The sequence below is a fragment of the Lacerta agilis genome, chromosome 11 (genome assembly GCF_009819535.1).
Source record: "Lacerta agilis isolate rLacAgi1 chromosome 11, rLacAgi1.pri, whole genome shotgun sequence".
NCBI classification, from domain to species: Eukaryota; Metazoa; Chordata; class Lepidosauria; order Squamata; family Lacertidae; genus Lacerta; species Lacerta agilis.
The window spans coordinates 41,794,221-41,808,692 of NC_046322.1; the positions used below are offsets into that span (position 1 = coordinate 41,794,221).

General features: G+C 40.7%; 1 protein-coding gene across 2 annotated transcripts in view; it reads right to left on the reverse strand.

Annotated features, from left to right (window-relative positions):
* Positions 1-14,472, reverse strand: part of EPB41L4A (erythrocyte membrane protein band 4.1 like 4A) — a 93,735-nt gene that overhangs the window by 25,489 nt on the left and 53,774 nt on the right. For both annotated transcript variants that reach the window (XM_033163671.1, XM_033163672.1), the window contains exons 11-12: positions 7,754-7,845; positions 3,786-3,863 (exon numbers count right to left, since the gene is read on the reverse strand). In XM_033163671.1, the coding sequence (XP_033019562.1) occupies positions 3,786-3,863; positions 7,754-7,845 (170 nt within the window). The remainder of the gene's footprint in view (positions 1-3,785; positions 3,864-7,753; positions 7,846-14,472) is intronic.

The following is a 14,472-nucleotide window of genomic DNA, read 5'->3' on the forward strand; positions in this document are numbered from 1 at the left end:
TGTACGTTGCTGTGTGTTTGGAGAAGTGACTGCTTAGTCGCAGTCACTTGGAACTAACTTCTTCATGGAATAGCTCTAGTTGTTATGTAACCTAAGCCTGCCTTCAGGGATATGTCTGTGAACCTGAATGAATCTGTGAGTAAACTACTTTTATATTAACATTAATCAGATTCTTGTGTTTATTCTTTTGAAGAGGGATTAGAAGGAATTTTACCAGGAAGGAATCTTTAATAGTAAGACTTGGATGAGTCAGCAACAAGCTGATCACTGAGTAATTTAAAAAGGGGGATGTTTGGAACTCTGCTAGAATATGGAACTTGCTAGTGCAAGTTAGGTAGGATATGATTAAATAATATATCCTCTCCTGCCTCCCTAATCATCCCCACAAATTTCAATAGGGGAAAATGTAAGGTTCTGCACTTAGGCAGGATGAACCAGCTGCACAAATACAGGGTAGTTGAAGTCTAGGAAGGCATCACCCAAGCCTTCAATCTGACTTGGAGGTCTATAGCAGACACCCACAGTAAGATCACTGTTGTTTCCGTTTCCTTATTTTGTTATCCATATACTCTCAATCTGCCTTCCATGCTCTGAGTCATGGAACCCTTCACAAGTGTACACATCCTTTATATATAATGTTCTTCCTCCTCCCTTCCTGTTTGGTCTATTCTTTTTGAGTCTCATTCCTCCAGGTTTCAGTAATACCTATGAATGAAAACACCCTTGATGTTATATTGTGTGTTTATTGGACTGATAAGTCCTGTCTCACTTGCTCAATGCACTACTTGATTACCAACCTTGGCAATCCTGAAGTCCCAGCTATGGCTGGTACTGGAGCTTGGCCAAAGCTTGACAAAACACTGACACCCTCCTAAGAACAAAAGCTGCTGTTGAAATCTGCTCACTGGAAGTGAACAAGGGTGGAATCATACATCCTCTAAAACCATGGCCACTACCAAAATCAAAGATCACATGGGTGAACCACTACTTAATCTGGTGCATTCCTGTGAACCAGCTTCCTGTGAACTGGCAGAGATTCTCACCACACCAGTGGAACCACTCTTGCTCAGCACTAAATCACCATTGCATCTTTCTTGTGCAAACATGTCTCTAGAATACTATGTTCTTAACTTGACCAGAAGCAAAATAGGTCAAAGCAGTTATTCTTGTAAACAGATGTGCAGAAGTGAGAACAGCAGCAGATTAAGCTTTCCCCCTCAGAAATGACAAGTTGCAGAGACAAAAAGTGCCACTTCTAAATTAGCTGTATAATTAACTACTACCTTAAATATATACCAAAGTTAAAAAGTGCTCCTTCCTTCTTTGTAAGCTCATCGCCCTATATGATTCTGCTTACAGTGGCAGCTGTCCCAAGAAAACCGATGGATGGCTTTTAAGAAACCTTGGGGATCTTAATTCAAGTCTTGTGTTTACAGGGCTACTGAGTATCATTTTGTTTTGAAGCAAAGCTAGTTGGTATTTTTCCCAAAGGAAATTATATTAGAACCCCCACAAAATGCTTCATCTTCTGGGAAGAAAAGAATATAGCAAAGGAAGGTGCTCATTTAGTGTGGTCCTATAGAAGCTGTTCCCTACCTGTTGCCCTCCATATGTTTTGGACTACAATTTCCATCAGCCCCAGTTGTCATCTTCTAAAGTATCAGAGGGTATCAAGTAGGGGAAGGCTGCCTTATAACACAGCCTACATCTTTTGAAATATATTTAGGATGCTGCCACTGAATCCTTAAAACTAATTTAGTAGAATATTTATCTGTACCAAAATGTGCATTCAGCATTTGCCCAAACTGATCAGATAAGTGACTGCTTCAGTGAGAGAAAGAACATGAGAGAAAAGAGTAAGTATCGAATATAACAAGAATTCCAGTAAATAGGAAAACACACTGTCTTCCATTTGCTACCAGAACTGCTTATTCACCATATAGACCAGAGATGGCTAACCATTTTGGCCTTGAGTACTGCCCACATGCACATACAAAGTGTCAGGGACTGGACTGAGGAGGAATGGTGAAGACCGCCTCCCCCCCCTCCTCAACCTTCCAGAGAAGAGGAAGACAGTATGGATTAACAATAGCAGTTTGCAGAAGGTCACAGCTCTGAGACAGAAGAGGGGCAAAGCTGGGAGATAATGGGAGAAGAGGAGGGGGAGAAGCAGAGCCAGAGCAGCTGGCTGACACATTATCACTAGAAAGCATTCCTGACCCCCCCCCTTCTCCCAGAACCCAGTGAGCAGTGAAAGTAGGAGAGCAGAGAGCAAAGAGGCAAATGACCTGGTGCTGTTGACAACTGTTCTTTTAAAAAAATAAAAACAACAACAACAAATCCCAACACGATAAAAAATAATAATAGAGCGATGGAGTGGGGAAAATTCCCCAACTGCTTCCTCAATTAAAATAGAATTATAATATTAAAACAGAAAATATTATTGTGAAGGCAGGGCAATGTTACATGACACAAAACAGGCCCAAGAGCCACCAAATCCAAACTCTCTCATGCCAGAGAATTCCACAGTTAGTATTAAAAAAAAAATTGGGAAAGGGTTAGTCTAAAATGTCAAGATTTAACTATCAAGCAAAATGTTCTGTGAATGGCATTAAGAAAACATTTTAAAACAAGGAGCCATTTCGCAGCTAATGTGCTCTTGTTTTTCCTGTCACACAATAAGATCTGATAACATTATTTCAGCTTCAACAAAAGCAAAATTCATTGACTTGCCAAGCTTTGTTCTTGAACAACCATTAATGGTGCAAAATACAGCACTTTCCCAGCAATAATTCCCAGTTGACAAAACATCTGCAGCTGAATGACTGAAAAACATCCAGGTGGATTTGTCTAATGAGTGAAGAGCAATTATACTGTATGTAAAGAAACAGTAATTACTGACGGACTCGTATGAATAGGCTCTGCAGGGACAGGTTCTCTTTTACCAACAAAATGCCAGAAGGCAGCCAAAGAAGAAAACTTAAAAAAAATTCTCCCTAAGCATCCCAACATTTGCTTAGACACGTGTGCATTTAGTGGGTTTACAATATGAACATTCAGTTGTGTAAGCAAGAAGCTTATTAGAAACTTAGCTTTATATACCTTTTTTAATGCCAATTTGCTTGTTAGCCAGAAAATATGAACTGCTAATTCTCAGGTCATTTAAAGCCTTGGTCACAAGTGGTGGACTTCCTTATTTATGAAGACTTACTGTACATGCAGGCTGCTAGGCAGTTTCAGTTTGACCCATTCACTTATGCAGAGCCAATGCTTTGGGGGAAAACCCACAGATTTTGATTGGCCATAGACTAGTTATGCAGGGGACTTGGGAAGATAAAACGTATGCAAATGATAAACCAGATAATCATGAAACAATTTACATTTAAAAAATTGAAGCCTTGCAAGACAAATACAGTATTAGCTCTTCGCCAAACAGGGCATACCACCCCAGACCATGGTCAGTGATGATGAGAGCTGTAGTCAAGGAACATCTGCAGGGACACAGATTCCCCAACAGATTCTGCACAACTGATCAAAGCATATTCTATTTTTCATGGAACCAAACACTGCATCTATTATAATTAGAGGTGGAGGTAGATGAGCTCAGGGAGCCCATTTTTAAGCTATGCCTATAATATAGCTACTCCAGAAAGATGTAAGGAACAGAAATACACAGTGAAGGACCTCTAAAATAATAATAAGATCATAAACATGAATATGTTAAAAAAAAAGAGAGAGAGAGCTTAGTATGAAGGTTTGGTATCATACTAACAAAGTTGCCTTACCTATACCGGTGCTTATAGCCAAGAGGCCCAAGTTTGCCAAGTTTTCTTGATAGAGAACTGGATTCGTTTTCTGGCATTCTGTATCAGTTTTAGAAATAAGTTAATTAAACATGGTACAAAGCTATGCAAGAGAACATAGATTGTCTGCAGGCTTCTCCAAGTGACAAGATGCACATTACTTCAAAGTGTATCCCCTGGAATTTTAAGCTTTTTGCTCCGTTGGACGGTAAGCTGTACTTCAACAGAACATAAATACTAAAAGAGTGCATTGAGATCCCACAGCTGAAAAGTTGTATGTTAAGGCTTCTATAAATATGGGGCACAATTCAGTCGAAGTTAAAAACGTCAGTGTTAATAACTTTAAAATGCTGCAGTCCTGCACACAGTTACCCCTAGGTAAGTCCTATTGATATCAACAAGACCCAAGTACAGGTAATTTATGTGCTGGGTTGCTTCAGATTCTGCCTACCACACTCATCTCATCTCAAGACCACTTGCATGAAGACTGAAGACTTTACCGATTCTATGAAACTAAGAAAAATCCTTCCTATATCTGTCTCATGAAAGTTCTGAGAAGAAGTTTCACAAATTCTATCTCTTGAAATTATGTGATATGCATAATAGAATATTTTACCCACTAGGTGGGGCCACACCATTTTTCAGTAGTATATATACTATTTGCTTGTAGAGCTTTATAACAGAGATTAAAAACCAGCTGTTCAGAGGAGCAAGCTGGGAGCTGCTCTCTCTAGTTTTAGAGAAACAAGATCTTCACAGTAACAACATGTATAGGTGCAAAATGGAGCTTCTATTGTATCAGATGGCACTTAAGGAGTGTGAGTGAGGGTGGGAAACCTTTTTCAGCCTGAAGGTCCTATTCCCTTGGCCCTAGCGGCTGCATGCCACTGGTGAGAGAAGTTGGAGGCAAATCACAGAATTGGAGAGTTGGAAGTGACCCCAAGGTTCACTAGTCCAAACTCCTGCAATGCAGGAATCGCAACTAAAGCATCCATGACAGATAGCCATCCAACCTCTGCTTAAAAACTTCCAGTGAAGGAGAGTCCACAACCTTCCAAGGGAGACCATTCCACTGCTGAACGTTGTGGGCAGAGCAATGGATGTATTTCTTACTTCTGTACAGTAGATCACACTGCAGCTATGCAAAAACCAGTAGTATACACAGACACCTTTCTCCATCCAGACAAGCAAGAGGCATCATCACAGTTCAAGGAGATATTCCAACTATGTGGAATCACTCAAGGAGGGACATGAAAAAGGGCTATTGAGGGTGGCAGCTTGGGGAGGGGGCATTGTCTAGGAAGAGGCCTGATCGATGGATAGAGAAGTCGGGGGGGCTGCATTTATTATTAGTATTATTTCTTATTATTTCAATTTATATACTGCCCTTTATCCAAAGATCCCAGGGTGGTGTGCAACAATAAAAACACATTACAGAATTTCAATGATAAAAACATAATAAAAAGCATACCGGCAGACAGTCTAATAATAAAATAGTCACAGGTCATGGATTATTTAATAGCCATAAAGGTAAAGGTAACCCTGACTGTTAGGTCCAGTCGCAAACGACTCTGGGGTTGTGGCGCTCATCTCACTTTACAGGCCGAGGGAGCCGGCGTTTGTCCGCAGACAGTTTTTTCTTTGTCATGTGGCCAGCATGACTAAGCCGCTTCTGGCGAAAACAGAGCAGCGCGTGGAGACGTCATTTACCTTCCTGCCGGAGCAGTACCTATTTATCTACATGCACTCTGACGTGCTTTCGAACTGCTAGGTGGGCAGGAGCTGGGCCAAGCAACAGGAGCTTACCCAACCTTCTGATCAGCAAGCCCTAGGCTCAGTGGTTTAGACTACAGTGCCACCCACGTCCCTTAACAGTCATAGGCCTCAGTAAAAAGGAATGTTTTTGCCTGGTGCTTAAGACAGGTAATGATGGTGCCAGGTGAGCCGCTCTAGGGAGAGCATTCCACAACTGGGGAGCCACCACAGAAAAGGCCCATTTGACAGTAGTCTTGAGGTTTCCTGAACCAGAGCTGGAACCTCAGGATAGGTGTCATTCAGAATGAAAGATGCCACACAAAATGCAGGGAGATGTTATAATGAAGGAAGAAAAGTATGTTGGCTTGGTATGTAGACACCCATATATATATGTGTGTGTGTGTGTGTGTGTGTGTGTGTGTGTGTGTTTTAAAAACTGGTTGAAGATGTAATGGGCCTAATGATTATCAGGGCTATTAAAAAATGAAAGGAAAGGAAAATAGTATTTTAAAGAAAACTACTTCTCTTTTTTGCATTAAAAGTTCTTGCAAAACTCAGTCCAAGCAGACAAAGCTGCTAAGTGAAATTTGGGGACAACTTTGTATGCTATGAGCCATACCAAAAGAGGTTAGCAGGACACAGCAACCTAATAGCCACTGTCAACCTAAGACCAGGAAATGAGCCAGAATGGCAGTTAGTGATACAATTTTTTAAAAAAAAATTCACTCATCCTGTGAGCACACCAGCGAGTACTGAAGATGCATAGTTTAGTCATCCTGGATAAGGGAGCATGTTACACACACACACACACACACACACAAAATGTGTGTGTGTGTGTGTCTAAATTGTGTGTTTCTGAAGTTAGAAAGAAATGAGAGAACAATTAAAAGGCCCAAACTAGTTCGAGACAATCACATTTTTATTGCTTTTAATTTTTTTCTTCCAGTATAAGTATGCTGGTTAAACTCCAGTAAGCCTTTTCCATTTGGTTGTTTAGACAGACAGCTTTTCTTCCATGAATGGATCCCTACCTCCTTTACCTCTGTAGCCCCCCTGCACACCCTGACAATCTGTTCCTGGGGGTTGATGAACTCCTGGGAATGGTGTGGGCTGCAGATGAAAGGAGAGTTGGTGGAAACTGCTCCCTTTCTTGCACAAATTGGATCCAAGCCAAAGACATTTAAAAAGATACTTTGTGTGGAAAAGTATTCAACCTTTTTTTTTTGTAAAATAGATCAACCTATGTCAATTTTGGCAATTCTAGGATTCAGAAGAATTTTGCCCTAATAGTCTGCTAACAAATGATCAGATAACAAAACTGTCAACACACTATATAATCTCTGTGAAAGCCTATAGATTGGGACAGCCAGCATTGTGCCATCCATGTGTTGCTGGACTATAACTTCTATCATCTCACATCATCAATCATGCAGGCTGGGGCTTGTGGTCCAACCTCTGCAAGGCACCACTTTGACTAATCTTGCTATAGATCAGTGTTTACCAAACTTGGGTCTCCAGCTGTTTTTAGGACTACAATTCCCATCATCTCATACCACTGGTCCTGCTAGCTAGGGATGATGGGATTTGGAGTCCAACAGCAGCTAGAGACCCAGATTTGGGAAACACCGCTGTACAGTAGTTGGAAGAGGATGACTTATTTAGACAGGATAAATGACAGGAAATTAGTAATAACACAGCTCAAACTGATTTACTGTTCTCCTTTCATTATTCTCATTTAAAACACTGATGTTCCTTCAGGAAAAAAAAGATTTGGATCCAAAATGTGGTCTTTTTTTGCATGCAGAAGGTATATTCTGCTCATTCAAAGGCTGTTTAAGTGAAACTGAATCCAGATATCTTCTTCCACTTCTTGTAAGAACTGTGCAAGAACTGCTATAGCATTGTGCGTGAACTCTTGCAAATGCATTTATGGAACAGAGGCAGTGGCTATTTATCTCCCATTCACTGGGGTTTTTTCTTTGGATCAAATCCAGTTTGAGGAAACCAGCTAGGGCCTCTTATCTTTTATAATACAACCAGGTCAGTTAAAGAGATCTGAATACACTTGCCTTTTAACTGCAGATAAGCACTAGCCTGAAGCTCTAAAGTGCACCGCCCTGCACCACCCATGCCAAGATGTGTCTGTCTTCTGTCATCGTTTAATAATAGACTCTTTACAGCTGTAGCTTACCTACCTGAAGAATGTGTGCTGCTCTACGCAGCATTTCCATAAATGCTTGCATGCAGTTTTGCTCTGTGCCTCGAAGAAGAAGGAAGTTTCATTACACTGAAATAATAAAAAGGAAGCGCTGTGAAGGATTATTCTGATAGAAAGGAATTATATTTAATAATCTGGGCACATGAACACAGACTCTTCTTTCATTTTTAACCATGTGGAATCAGGAGAATTACACTGATGTAATTCTACCGGCTTGATGTGAAAAATGTTCTCTTAGTCACAATCTTTAAAAATGTGAATAATTTTAACCATCTTATCATAATCAACACCAACTTCAAGGATCACTTCATGATTTTATATTTCCCAACACTAAGGTCACAGCCACACAACACATTTTAAGCACTTGTGCCAATTTCATGGCTTACCTCAAAGAATTCTGGGCACTGTGGTTTGTAAATGGTACTGAGTGTTAAGAGACTCTATTCTCCCCGCAGTGCTATAATTCCAAAGGTCCCCTGGGAAGATGGATTGACTGCTAAGCCATTTTGGGAATTGCAGCTCTTTATCTAACCTATTTATCTAGGTTAGCAGGAACTGGGACAAAGCAACGGCAGCTCATCCTGTTCCACGGATTCGAACCACTGACCTTACGATTTGCAAGCCCAAGGGGCTCAGCGGTTTTAGACCACAGCGCCACCCATGTCCGTGATCTAAGATTAATCATGTTGGGGAGGGACACCATTGTGAATTAGTAGTACAAGTGGTTTTGGGGGTCATCCTATGTGTGTGTACACACCAATGATTCCTCAACATCAACTTTGTTGAACTGTGCTCCAGCTGGAGAACAGCCTTTACCAAAGGCACCACAGACTTTGAAGATGCTCGAACTCAGGTCAAAAGGGAGAAATGTGCTAAGAGGAAGGCATGTTTGGCAAACCCTCACCATGATCAACTCCTGCCTGGAAACCTATGTCCATGCTGTGGAAGGACATGTGGATCCAGAATTGGCCTCCACAGTCACTTACAGACTCCCTGTTAAGACTGTGTTCATGGAAGACAATCTTACTTGGCCACAAGTGATCGCCAAAGAAGAAGAAAGAAGACAAGTGGGTTGTCTTTGGTCCATGCAGTGGACGGCATCAAACATACATCATAGTTTCATGGCAAACAGATACTTATTTCTAACATACACATTGACCTCCATGATATAAAACGTAAATGTGAAGTATATTCTGCAAGATAAACACCCAGGCCTCATTTAAATAGTAGAGTGCTTGGTATCTGGTGGGCGGGGCTTGTGTGTTTTGCTCCGGAATAAGCCCCTCCCTCCAGTGTGTGTGTTCCGTTATGTCCAGTTAAGAACGTCAGTTAAGAGGGACCAACTGCCTCTTCTTGTTTTCTTGCCTCAGACTTGCCTCATGTTGTTGTTTTAGTTTCTCTCAGACATTATGTTATTTTGTTAGTTTTCTCTCAGCTTATTATTAAAGCTTGTTTACATTTACGTGAGCCACTTATTTTTCTGCTGAAGAATGGTGGAATATCCTAAACTTGGGTGAGAAAAGGGATATTCCCAGTTTTCTGGGGGATTGATTTTGTTAATCATCCCACCACCTCCACAACGTATTCACCACATTACAGGACTGAACCTGTTAACTCACTAAAGAACTGAAAAATGTTTACATAATCAGAAACCCTCCAAAGTGGACATTTTTATAAAGAGTACTAGTGATTAACGGTAAGGTGTGGTATGTACGCAGCAAACAACGGTGACATTGAAGAATTATATAGTTACTTCAAGAAATAGCACCCATCAACTGGGTGAGTTATAGCTTTTGTCTGAAAAAAGGGGGGGAATGCAATGCATGAGAAACATCCTATGGCATGCCATAGTCAATTTAATTCACTGGAAGCCTTCAAAGAATGCCCCTGAATCTAAGGTAAGTTACTCATTAGACAGAACACAGTTAACCAGTCAATGAATGAAAAGCCAAGTGTGATTTATATAATGCCTAACTTTCTAAACTCCAAAGTCAATGAAAAGACTCACAGTGACAATAATGCGGCTGAACTGCATTCTAAAATGTACAAAGCCTTTTGAACCAGAACATTCATCATGCGTAGGATTACAGGCCTTAGTCACCCTTTCCAAGTTGCCTTCCTTTCCTGCCCTAACAGTACCTCCCCATGCTGTACGCTGGGCTGCAGAGAGATTTCAGTAACAGACACTAGCATGGTGAATGTGGCAATGAGTGGGGCTGAAAGAGAATACTAACAATTTGTGCCGAACCTGTGCAAGCCTTTGGTTGCATCTGAAATTGCTTTCTTCATTGATATTGTATGCTATGGGATTATTATTATTATTATTATTAGAATATTAAAAACACGATGAAACATCAAACATTAAAAACTTCCCTAAACAGGGTTGCCTTCAGATGTCTTCTAAACATCAGATAGTTGTTTATTTCCTTTACATCAGATGGGAGGGCATTCCACAGGGCGGGAGCCACTACCGAGAAGGCCCCCTGCCTGGTTCCCTATAACCTTACTTCTCACATTGAGGGAACTGCCAGAAAGCCCTTGGAGCTGGACCTCAGTGTCTGGGCTGAACAATGGGGGTGGAGACGCTCCTTCAGGTATACTGGTCCAAGGCCATTTAGGGCTTTAAAGGTCAGCACCAACACTTTGAATTGTGCTTAGAAACGTACTGGGAGCCAATGTAGGTCTTTCAGGACCGGTGTTATGTGGTCTCAGTGGCCACTCCCAGTCACCAGTCTAGCTGCCACATTCTGGACTAGTTGCAGTTTTCAGGTCACCTTCAAAGGTAGCCCCACGTAGAGAACTATTACTGATGGTTTAGTTTACCCAGGCTCTAGCTTTTGGGGCTTACCCAGGCTCTAGCTTTTGGGGCTTAAGTATTACTTAAAAGTACATAACAGTAAATAGTAAACACAGTTTTGATTAATAAACACTTCGCCTCACAGACCAGAATCCAAAACAGCATGCAACTAGCTCCACACATCCCAAGGGGGCTTTGAACTTGCATTTCTGAAACCGCACTTCTCCATGCCACTTAGGGCATTTAAGACCCAGAGTACAGTATTTTCAGAGGAAGTTTGTAACACAGCACAAGAGTCTGCTAGTTAAATAATAAAAGAAAAGTTTTTTTTTAATCTTTTATATAATCTCTTGGATCGATGACTTTCCCTCCTAGCAACAAGATTGGATCCCAAAACGTTTTTAGCTGAACTTGGATGTCAGTTAGAGAAGGCTGGGAAAGAGGGATTACAGTATCTTCATTTACAGAAAGTTCAGCACAGGAGCAAACCCCACTCGGAGCACAGAGCAGACCCAAATTGTTTTCATTAGTACAGAATTTGTGCAATTCTATTAAACCCAAATTCTGTGAACTTTTTTTTAAAGAAAAAGAACAAGCAAACTACAGTTTCATAGAATCATTGAGTTGGAAGAGACCACAAGGGCCATCCAGTCCAACCCATTGCCAAGAAGGAAGCACCATCAAAGCATTCCTGACAGATGGCTGTCAAGCCTCTGCTTAAAGACCTCCAAAGAAGGAGACTCCACCACACTCCTTGGTAGCAAATTCCACTGCTGAACAGCTCTCACTGTCAGGAAGTTCTTCCTAATGTTTAGGTGGAATCTTCTTTCTTGTAGTTTGAATCCATTGCCCCGTGTCCGGTTCTCTGGAGCAGCAGAAAACAACCTTTCACCCTGCTCTATATGACATCCTTTTATATATTTGAACATGGCTATCATATCACCCCTTAACCTTCTCTTCTCCAGGCTAAACATACCCAGCTCCCTAAGCCGTTCCTCATAAGGCATCGTTTCCAGGCCTTTGACCATTTTGGTTGCCCTATCCTGTAAACTTACTCAGAGAAGGGTCGGGAGGAGTAATAGATTGTAGGGACCAAAACAAAAAGTCTGGCAAGCTCTGCCCAGTAGTGTGACAGCAAACAGTAAGACAGCAATGAATATGGTGGGTGAAAAAATGGGAGTGTGTGGATCTTCATACACCACTCTGAACAACCTGTTTCCAAGATAATGCCCCCATCTGGACACAGCCTAAATAGGGACATTACTCCCTATGATCTGTCCAGGGTACTGAAGGAACTCTCTCCAAATACCACCTGTTTACATTTTATTTGCAGTCAACAGACCATTTAAGCATTACTAACAATTTTATAATAATTGACTATTAATAACATCACTAAAATATGAATTAATACTGTACAACTGAAAAGTGCAGAATAACAATGCTAAGCTATCTACATATATCAATCATAAGTGGTCTAATATAGCAGGCCATATTTGAAAACTTTGCCACTTGCTCTGTGGCTGACACAAGGGAGCCCTGAAGCAAAGTGGTCATAAATAAGAGATTCAAAAAAGCAGACAGGGAGAGACTGCATAATAGGATAATTAGGTCTTTCCTAGCCGCTTGACACAAACGTCAATAAAAAGGACATGCAAGATAGAGTCCACCTCAACTTTGTTACAAAGGCAGCATTTATGGCTCACTAAGGTTTTATTATAATGGAAAATATTAAACCTTGCCAAAGATAAAACCTTCCTATATTTAGGGTTAGTCAAACATACAAATTATGGCATTCCATTTTTGCAGGGGAGGCATGGTAACCCCAGTGACTAGGGAACATGGTGCCTCTGCAGTTCCTTAGATCTCTTGGAAATCCAAAGGCCTCTGTCTAATTGATTTGTCACCCATAAGATCCATAGTTAACAGATGAAAGGGTGCTACACCTGTTGAGATTACTTTTTGCGCCAAGCTTGTTTAAAAAACCTGAACATTGCTTTAGAAACCATGGAGTTAGAGTTGAGCACAATCCAGTAGCCAAGGCAAAAATTGATAATCTTGTTCTCCAGTTCAGTTCCTGCCCTCAGATGGGACATGCAGCCCTTACCTGTCTACTGGATGTCTTTACCCTCAACTGAAGACTGCGTCTTGGACCTGCTTCCTTGCAAACCTTTTGTGGACCTTTCTGGGATAGAACAGCTTTGACTGTGCCATCAGTAATATGTCTGCTGGGTTTACTGTTTGAACCAACAATTACCAGCACAGGAACAAGCAAAAACAAAACAAAATATTTCACCTCAATCGCTATAGAGACACAATTCAATTTAAATTTGCGGGGAGTGACAAGACTAAATTATTTGCTGTTCCCATGGAGGCCATGCCACGTGGTGTAATCAGTAGGTTACTCTTTCTTTCCAACCTAATTTGGATCTATGGTAAGGAATAAAGGGTCTGAAGCAGTATGGCAATATGGGTGGGTGTTGCCTGCCTGAATTAAACCTCAGCTGAGTAGCTCATTGACCACAGGTCAATGCAAGATACCGGTAGCTATTAGCCAAAGCACAAATTCCTTCCCTGATATTGCATAACTGATTGCTTGTTATCTTTTCTGTTGCAGAAGCATTCTGTTGTAAATGCTTCTATGAAATATTTGAACATACTTGGAAAACCAGAACTTAAGCTCTCAAGCAAACAAGCTTTAATTCCATTCAACAAAAGACAGAGTACAATAAGGAAGGTATAGGTTTCAAGAGGTTTCATAGAATCTGCCAAGATACAGCAAAATGGGAAACTGAAAGGAACATACTGTCAAACTTCCTCTTTTCTGTAGAAATAAAAGGGGTGTGGAAATGTAGAAGCGGCATGATTATAAAAAGAGAAAGCTCTCAAATCTACCATCACATTTATAAATATTTCCCCAAGTTAATTCACAGGTCAAGCTCCTTTATCTTGGTCATTGATTATCTACATCCAGTGACTGCAGAATTGGGTTCTGCCAGCCTGAAGAGATAAAATGTCCTTTTTTGCACAGAATAAGTGCAATTCATATAGAGAGACTGAAATTCTACTTTGGTGAAGGTTTGCTGCATCTCCAGCTTCTACAAGATTGCATCACAGAGGTTTCCACTATAACAAGCAACAGATTGATTAAATTTACCAAAGAATCTCAAACAAGATTATTCATTGTATTGCCTTTTTATATTTCTTCTATCTGTCTTGAGGTTTGGTTTCGGGTTTTTTCCCTCATCTTCCCTTCTCTCTGTTGCTGAGATACTATGGTGACCTGCACCACATGATGGATGAGATAAGGTGATAGCAGCAACCAGGAAAAAGCAAACTGTAAGATTGGAGCAGCAGGTCAGGCACTGGTCCTGGCTCACCTGACCACTTAATTAAATAGCCCTGTCATTCAGGATGGTCATACTGTCAAAGTGAATTAACAAAGCAGTATGTTCTAGCTTTGGCTTTTGTTTGCTTAGCTAACCAAAATAAAATCCTATAAACAGCTAGATCCATCATTACCCTGAAAGTTTCCTCATTAACATGTCCCACATTATATATTATATCTAAGCAAGACTTTAGTTATTAAATCTACTTTGTGGAATTGCTTGTCTTTTTTCCATTATCTCTAAATGAGAGTTGGATAAGGGCTTTGAAATTTTCACTGGTGTCTTATTTTTAATTTAATTTGCCTGGAGGAGAAGCTATAAGTAGTAACAGCTTCCCTCAGATAATTATAATGTGAAGTTTTATCACAGCAGGAATACAAAGTGCTAAATGCAACAAACTGTTATCTTATCTATTTGGTATTATCTGGAGAATAACCTACATTCCCCAGTCTATGTCAGTCAATATCAGCCTCCACTAACCAGATGCTGCCTAGCGATTTTGGACTCAGACTC